The 9,177-nt window shown below is 34.4% G+C and overlaps 1 protein-coding gene across 6 annotated transcripts; it reads left to right on the top strand.

The window, feature by feature from the left end:
• The first annotated feature begins 297 nt into the window (after positions 1-297).
• Positions 298-8,820, top strand: LOC115709754 (uncharacterized). 6 transcript variants are annotated; one of them, XM_030637950.2, is made up of 10 exons: positions 298-682; positions 2,693-3,109; positions 3,288-3,382; positions 3,467-3,576; positions 3,956-4,010; positions 6,682-7,338; positions 7,433-7,651; positions 7,747-7,839; positions 7,918-8,022; positions 8,095-8,820. In XM_030637950.2, exons 6-10 carry the CDS (start codon positions 6,685-6,687, stop codon positions 8,569-8,571), a joined length of 1,548 nt encoding a protein of 515 aa, XP_030493810.2. In that variant the 5' UTR covers positions 298-682; positions 2,693-3,109; positions 3,288-3,382; positions 3,467-3,576; positions 3,956-4,010; positions 6,682-6,684; the 3' UTR covers positions 8,572-8,820. The 6 variants fall into 6 exon arrangements, with proteins under 6 accessions (XP_030493810.2, XP_030493814.2, XP_030493811.2 ...); XM_030637954.2 differs by having other exon boundaries at positions 3,939-4,010; positions 6,702-7,338; XM_030637951.2 differs by having other exon boundaries at positions 299-587; positions 3,939-4,010.
• The last annotated feature ends 357 nt before the right edge of the window (positions 8,821-9,177 follow it).

The raw sequence follows: 9,177 nt of genomic DNA, 5'->3' as shown, positions 1-9,177 counted from the left end.
AATTATTTTTTTTTTATTTTTTTTTAATTTTTTTAAATAATTTTTTAGGTGGACCAATAAAATTGTGACACGTGTATATTATGTCCACGTGGACAATTGAACCTGGGAGTTAACAGCTAAATTTGGACGGAAGTGTTAAATTGCTAACAGAACTCGATTATTGGGGGTTTACCCACAGAAATTTGAGTTGCGAGGGTTTAATAAAACTAAAACGAAAGTATTGAGGGTTTTGCCCGCCGTTTACCCCAAAAAAAAAAAAAAATAGTTATAAACGAGCAAAAAAATAAGACCCCCAACTCACTTGCTCTTGTCTAATCCCCCAAGTTTCCCATTTCATTTTTCTTGATTTGAAAGACGAAGAAGGTTAAGTCGACGTTTAAAGATCCGTGGCGACGGAGAAAGCTCTTTATTTTTATGCTTCTTCTTTCTTTTCCCCAGAAAATTCCGTAATACAGAAGAGGGTTCTGGATTTCAGAGTCAGTAGTTAGGTTCTTCAAAGTGTGCAGGGCTAAAGTCCTAGTCGAGTCCGTTTTCAAAAAATGATTGCCCAGCGCCGTGAGCTGCAAGATTCAACCCTTCGTTAAGAGGTTACGTTTCCTAGCACTGAAATATAACTTGAAATACTGCAGGGTCTTCATTTTCAATCTTCATCTCCAACAAGTCTCCAATTTTTTTTTGAATAGTAAGTAATAAGTATGATACGGATTTCTCTGTACTGTGTTTCTTATTAATTTTCATAGTTGATTTAATCATATGATATGAATGTGCTTCTTATTTATTTGAAAAATAACCTCAAAAATTACAGTAAGCGACTCTGAAATTTCCTACCACTTAAATCACTGAGCTTATTTTACAAATTTAGTTAGTTTGACAAAATCCACATATTTGATTCTATATTATCTACTGTTTTTCTATCAGATTTGTACCACTTGTTTAAATCAATTTCCCTTTCATTTTTGTTTGCAAATGAAAGAGAGAGCAAAGAGAGTTCCAAAATTTCTCTTTATGTTAATCATTTTTTGTATACACTTGGTATAAGTCCTTAGCTTTCTTTCTCATGATGACTTTTGTCTTTCTCACAATTTATTAACTGATTAACCCTAGTGTGTAATTTCTATACGTTGTAAACATTTCTGAAAGATGATTCGGTTTCATTTTTTGTAATTTCATTAGTTTCTCTTCTCTAATGCAAATAAGGTATTTTTGGAAAAATGCCTCAGAATGACACGATTATGTTTTTTTTTTTTTTTTTTTTTAAATATTTATCTATGCAGTTTGCGAATTCATCCATATGATTTGGGCTTTTAAGATATTTGATATGGTTATTTTGCGTATTCCGTATTTGGACTAAATTTAGTTATTTTTGTGGTTGTCTTTTGATAGAAGGAAGACCTTTTTTTTAATGATTAATGCACTAAGCGAAATTTGAAGCTTAGATTCAAAAGTCTCACTTATGATAGCTTTTCTTCATACATCATTTTTCATATTCCAGCTTTTACTATTTGGGGTAACTATATCACTTGTGTAATATTTAATATTATTTTTTGGAAAGAACAAGAGCAAGAACCTGCATGCCAGATTTAAATCTCTACAGGAATAGTTTAGCCATTCTCCATTAATTTTCAGGTTGTACGAAACGTTTGAATAGTTTAGCTATTCTCGATAACTTACAACCAATGTAAGCAACAATTTTGTTTTGCATTTGACGGTTGTACGAAAAGGAGTTTTGTTGCTGAGAGTATAATGTTAAACAGAGTTAAGATTTCAACATGGAAAAGATATGTCCGATCATCTACTCATTTAGTTACATCTCTTTTACTTGGAGAACTAGGCTTAGCTACAAATACCTCAATCTTTGATGAAGCAAATTGTATAATTGGTACACTTGATTAATTGTAGTTAGTTTTAGTAATCAGAGAGGTGTACGCCATGAGGCGCGCCTCAAGGCGAGGCGGTGAAAAACGTATTTGGGCTACACCTCAGCTGCTATCATTGGGGCGTACACCTCACACTGATGAGGCGGACTTGAGGCGGATGCCTTTGAGCGGCATTTTCTTTCTTTCTTTTCTTTTCTTTTTTGGCTGTTATGGGCTATTTTTTAAAGCTTTTCTAATAGCTATTTTCATACTTTTAAATTACTCTAATCAACGTTAGTTTGGATCATTTTTAACAGATTTTTTTACAAGAGATAGGAAAGTATAGCCCTAAAACCCCCAAACCTCTCATATGGAATCTCTCATCTCTCTCCTTCTAAGCCAAGTCCCTCCTTCCTCAGTCCTCATCAACCTCGTAGATATATGTTTTCTTTATATGTTTAGAACTTTCATCATTTTTCTATTGAATTTTGCACCTTTTATGAATTTAGTTTATGATTTCAAGACTTAATTAGTAATTTTCATAAATTTTATGACTTTGTTATGGTATTGTGTTGTTTGTTATGAATTTTATGAAGTTTTTCTTCTTATTGTCGAGGCATACGCCTTGTGGTACTAAGGGAAAACGCCTTAGTACCCAATTCCGTTTTTCAAAACCTCTAGTTGGTCACTTGGAAGAGGTTTCATACTCACAAAAATCTTATATGATACCTTATTTGTTTTAGTCCAATTTAAGGTTAGTTAAGTTTCATGCCAATCACTTGTGTTAAATATGATGTTATATCTAATAACGATCTCATATCTTGGCATAATAAAAGGTTTGAGAGGATGAGGAGTTTGTTGCGACAGTCAAAAGTTGGAGAGGATGAGGGATATGCTGCCATAATCAAAGGTTGCCAAAAATGAGGGTTTTTTTCTTGCCATAATTAAATGTTGGAGAGTATGAAGAGTTTGTCGCCATAACCATAGGTTGGAGAGGCTGAAGGATTTTTTACCATAATCAAAGTTGGAGAGGATGAGGGATATTATGCCGTAATCAAAGGTTGGAGAGGATGAGGGGTTTGTTGCCATAAATCAAAGTTTGGAGAGGATGAGGGGTTTTTTGCCATAAATTAAAGGTTGGATAGGAAACCTACACTCTTGAACCAATAATCTCAAGTATTTGAGGCTAGTCTTTTCTTTATAATTCCCTCTTCCATTGATGAAGTATGGCTCAATCATCGTCTCATTTTAAGGTATTTTCAATTCCCCCCATAAATTCTAGATATAATTAAGATAAGTTTTTCATCACAAGGATAATTATTCAAATGTGCTGAGTGTGACTACTGTAATCTTGCACTAAACTTAATTTTATATATTTAAAGAAATCACCTATTGACTTATAATGTTAGTTTTGTATGGTTTAATATTAAGGTTGAGATTGAAGGAAGAGGATTTTGAAACTTTGATCAATACCCATAGAAGGAAGATGTAGTGTGTTTTTCACCAGATTGTAGCTTACATTGGTTGTAAGTTATTTTTACTATTAGTTAATTAAGTTAGTATGTTTAAGTTATATATACAAATTTATGTAATCTGTTTTTTTATATTAGAAATTTTGAAGGAAGAAGATTGATGAAGCAAGGAAGAGGATTCTGAAATCTTGATCAATTACCCATTGATGGAAGATGTATTGTGTTTTTCACCAGGTCGTTGCTTGCTTGTAAGTTATTTTTATTATTAGTTAATTAAATTGTTATGTTTTAAGTTTTTTTAATCATCTTCTATTCTCATATCAGTTTATATAATTTGTCAATACCAATGTAAGCCAAACTGAACCGGTAGGTTTATAGGGTTATAATAAACTTTACTTATGTCATGATAGTTTTCATCTTCTTATAACTGTACATTACTGCAGTTTGATGTGTGAGAAATTCATAGATAAGTAATTGTATTGATGTTATTAGGCAAGATTTAGTAATGCTGTCCACTGCAAACCCTGAGACTGCCCGATGATAGCCTGCTGTAAATTATGAAAAAAATTTAATTAGATTTTTTAATTTTTTAACGCCTTCTCATTTTCAGTTGAAAATTGATGTCGGAGTTGATAACCCATCATTGGAAGCTTGTGTATGAATTAGAAGCTTGCGTGTGAGGGTATGTTACTTTAAATGTTATTGTTTGATTTATTTATTTATTAAGTTATGAGCATATTTTTGCATATTAGTGGAGATACGCATCTCTGTAAAATTAAAATAATAACCTAATTAATTTGTTTTTCAATTTTTGGGATATAAGGATTGATATTATTAGTTCATTACCTTATCGTCTTTTGTCAATCTTTCATTTTAATAATACAAAATTATCGGGGACACAAGGACTAAGAATTTATTAATTGTTGCTACACAAGACTTTTCTTAGTGCATAGAGCAGTAACAATTTATTAATTTCTGGGACATACTTTTCTTAATATAGGGAGAAAGTCCCACATTGACTTGGTACAAGTCTACATTGTAGGGACTGAACTTTGGGTGGGGGGTAATTGCTGGAGAATGAACCCCTTGTCCCTGTCTATATTCTTCTCTAATGGAAGCAGGATAGGGAATCCTTGTTGGGGCTGGAAAATCAGATGGGAACCTGTATATTGTAATTATTGTCATTATTTTTATATAAAAGAAATTTGTGAGTGAAATGGAGAGGTATTGGTTTACAGTTAGTATTGTTGTGTAACTCTTCTGTAGCTTTAATAATTAATAATATATTTATATAGTATATCATGTAATTAGCAAAATGAAAAAATAAAATAAAAAAAACATGTTTGCAAATTTATATGTTGGTGCATGATGAAAGGTGTCAATATAAGTTCTCTATACGCTTATGCGCAACATTGTTGGCACATATTATGTATGTTGTAGCCTATGTCGTGCCAATAAGGTTCAATTGTAAGGTTAATTAGGATTTTTGTTGCTTAAACTTTAACATGTATCAAATCATGCCTCCTGAACTTTTTAGGTTGTTAAAAATTCTCCCCGAACTATTGAAATTGTTGGATTTAACGACTTTTGTCCAATTTTATTAGCGTAAGTTTGACGTGGATGAAAGTTCTGGGAACATGATTTTGTACTTGTCAAAGTTTGAGGAGTACAATTTGGTAGATATCGAAGTTTCGGGTGGGGGAGGGGGGAGCACGATTTAGTACATGGATTATGACCACATTAGTAAAATTGAACGGAATTGGACATAAATCTTTGAATCCAACAATCTCAATAGTTTGGGGGAAATTTTTAACGGTCTGAAAATTTTAGGGGTATGATTTAGTACATGTCAAAGTTCGGGTGGCAAAAATCCTAATTGTAAACACAATTCCGTAGTTTTTTGTCAGTAGATGTGAACAGTCAAGATGAATTGTTAGATAAATCAGAATGTTGGCAGATGTGTCAAAATTGATTCCTTAGGATTAAATATGGTGTAGGGCTGGGACCCGGCAATAATCTGTTTCTACATATGGATTGTTATTATCCTAGTTGACCTTGTTGTCCAATTCTAATTCTTAGCCCAACAACTAAGATCACATGCAATGCTATGATTAGATATGGACGTCTGTTACATAAATATAATGCAATTATGATTAGATCATTTTATCGGGAAATTTAGATACATAACCAACAAACTTCTCTGAGTGTAACATGCAATGTTTTGAAAGGCTAAAACGGCGCATTGAGGCATAAGGCTACACAATAAGAATAAACAGTTCACAAAACATCATATAACAACACATAATTCCATATCAAAGTCATAAAATATAAGTCTTAAAATCATAGCTAATATAAGGTTCAAAATAAAAATTCTTGAGAAAGATGGAAGGACTGCCTTAAGGAGATGGACTGGTTGTGTGTGATTAAAGAGAAGAGAGAGGATGAGACCTAGTTGTGTTGCTACATGTGTGACTGAAGAGGAGGAAAGCTTGCTGTATTGTTGTGTGTGTGCAGAGAAGAGAAGGGGAGAGATGATGTGCTGCTATGTGCGTGAAGAGAAGGGGAGAGAGGAAGAGACTATTGTGAAAGAGATAGGGAAAAAGATGAGTCTTTTTAGGGCTTTTTCTCATTTAGTATTATGCTTTCAACACTGTTAAAATTAAACTTAAAATAGCCCAAAAAAATTGAAAAAAGGGCCACTCAAACTCTCAAAAACAGGCCCAAAATACTCTAGCTGAGGTGTAAGCTTCAAATGCCTCAAAGGCTTAAGCCTCAAGGCCTACGCCTCATGACTCCGAGGCGTAAGCCTCACGAACAGTGACTGAGGTCAGAGGCTATTTTTGAGCACCTCGAGGCGTAAACCTCATGACTTCGAGGCGCAAGCCTCACGAACAGTGACTGAGGTCAGAGGCTTTTTTTGAGCACCTCGAGGCGTAAACCTCAAACGCCTTTTAAAACACGGGTAACATGATTATTACTACTAATTACATTCGATTTCAATTGTAATATAGCTTTCCAACGCAACTTAAGTATACATTGGACCAACCATTTAGTATACAATGGACAAACTTTAGTATAAATTAAACTTGATCAGTTATCGCTCTTTTAAATCATTGAGTTAACAAAAGTCACCAAGTATTTATCGATTAGGACACAAATATTTATCTATGAACTAATTATAAGGTTTTATCGACAATTTATCAGTCTTTTTTGTCAACATGGAGCATTTATGAATATCTGGCAAAGCACTACTAAACATATACCTAATATTTGTAACATAAAAGTCACTTGAACAATCTCCTACAAAATATAATAGATTATACATATGCATGCATGATATGTATATTTTGCAGAAAATGCCGATTGACAAAAGTTGGATGAATGGGAAGAATCGTCTATCAAGAGAGTATAGAACAGGGGTCAAAGAGTTTGTTGAACATGCAAAGCCTCATGTCAATCATGAAGGACAGATGAGATGTCCATGCATGAAATGCCTCAATCAAAAATTTCAGATTCCAAGAGCAGTTGAAATGCATTTATTTCAGAATGGTATCCAATCGTCCTACAGAGTGTGGTCATTTCACGGAGAGTCATTCCATAATCCTCTTGTTGATTATTCAGGAGATGAAGATGACAACAATGAGGATGATGAGATGGCTGGTATGTTGATAGATTTAGCTAGGCATGGTGGACACAATCAAGGATCATGTGGAGATAATCGTGGATCGGGTGGCGATAATTGTGGATCAGGTGGAGACCAGAGTACCACTAGGAAGAGGAAAACCAGAGCAGAGTCCAGAAGTGTGGTTGTTGAGAAGATGCTTCGGAAGCAAAAGACTGACAAGTTGATAGTCAAGTTTGATCCTCACACAGGGAAGAGTTTGGAAAAGAGTGGGAAGACATTCAACAATATGATTGCCCAATTAGTTAGAAGCACATTTTCACCACGGTTTACACGCTGGGAAGATGTACCTAAAACTGATATTGAGACAGTATATTCTCGGCTGGATGTAAGTTTTCCCGATACTTTTTATTTTTATTCATTTTAATATAGCTAATATATCAACTTACTGTACACATATTTTAATCTATATTTTTTTATAGCTAAAGTTTGTTTATCCACACGACGATAAAATTGTCATGGATGAAATCGAGAGGTTGCAAATGAAGGCTTTTCGAGAATGGAGGTATGAGATGAAATGTTTTTGGAAAAAGTTAGGAGGAGAGGAGAATGCTGAAGCCCCAAAGAGCACTCCATACAAGCGAATTGCTCCTGAAGATTGGAACATTCTCTGCGATTTTTTTAGTTCTGAGGACCAGAAGGTAAGCACATGTACTATATTGTAATTTTAATTATAACAACCATACAAAAGTAATATTTCAGTGGAAAATTAATATCTTATTTATTTATTTTGCAGAAAATTTCATCTCAAAACTCCCAAAATCGAAAACGAAGACCATTTGAAGGGGGGCATGGCTCTAAGACGATTGTGTCTCATATGTACGATGGAGTAAGAATTCAGAATTATTCTGTTTATTTATCAATCTAACTTATAACTATCTGGTAACTCTTAAAATTTTTCCCCTAGGCTGATCCTCTAACTGGTAAGCTACCTAGTGTTATTGATACTTTTCAACAACTTCATTGTAAACCAAAAAAGGGATGGAGGAACGAGTATGCTGCAGAGAAATTTGTAAGTAGATATTTTATTTATGTTAATTGCATAATGGTATCATATTTAGTAATTTTCTATTTTCTGGTTTAGGATGCTATGACACAAATACGAGATTCTCAACCACCAACAGCAGCAGCCACTGGCGAGTCTGCTGGATCTACTGAATATGGTGAAGAAGTGGCTCAGCCAAAAGACTTGGAGATTATGACAGAAGTCTTGGGACCCCGATCCCGTTATCACAAAGGATATGGGTCAATGCCTAGGCTTAAAGCAATTGGAGGTAATCGAGCAGTCAATGTGAGAAGCATTATCCAGGAGCGTGAGAAGGACACAGCCATCACTGTTCTCAAAGAACAAGTCGCTATTCAAGGAGAACAACTGGCATCCCAACAAGCTATGTTGGCATCTCAACAAGCTATGTTTGCTCAGCTGGCTTCTCAGATGCAACAATTGGTACCAGGCTTTCAATTTCAGCCTCCAACATTACCTACAAGCGCCAATTCTGGTCAGAGTCCCAGCCGCACTCACACTCAATCATCAAGACAAGATCCTTCTTCTACTATCTAGATCTAATTTTAAGTTTAGTGGTTTTTTTTTTTTTAAAATTGTGTTTTAAGGGTGCATTTTACTTTAGATTATTATTTAGCAAATATAGTTAAATCTGTGTTAAAGTCAATGGGAAGTGACTTACTTTCCTTAATGAAACTGTTATTTCGCTTGTCCCTAAAGTGGAGAATCCAAAAGCGGCCATTGACTTTAGGCCAATTGCTTGTTGTAATACTCTTTACAAATGCATCTAAAAAATGCTTTGTGCTAGACTCTCTGATGTGCTGCCGGTTCTTGTTCACAGCAACCAAGGAGCCTTTGTTAAAAATAGATTTTTAGCTCACAATGTTCTTATCTTTCAAGATCTTCTGTAGGGTTATAACAGAAAGAACATCTCAACTAGTTGTATCATGAAGATTGACTTAAACAAAGCTTATGATATTGTTGACTGGAACTTTATGGAGAATTTACGTAAACAACTCTGCTTCCCATCAAGATTTTCTCAATGGGTGATGGTCTGTTTGAGGGGCACTAAGTACAATCTCTTGATGAATGGTAGAATCCAAGGCTCTTTCACGGGAGAAAAGGGTCTTCGACAAGGAGATCTTAAATCCCCGTTATTATTTG

The sequence above is a fragment of the Cannabis sativa genome, chromosome 3 (assembly GCF_029168945.1).
Source record: "Cannabis sativa cultivar Pink pepper isolate KNU-18-1 chromosome 3, ASM2916894v1, whole genome shotgun sequence".
In the NCBI taxonomy this organism is placed as follows: Eukaryota; Viridiplantae; Streptophyta; class Magnoliopsida; order Rosales; family Cannabaceae; genus Cannabis; species Cannabis sativa.
The sequence above is the reverse complement of the archived record's forward strand: the minus strand, read 5'-3'. Positions and strand labels throughout refer to the sequence as shown.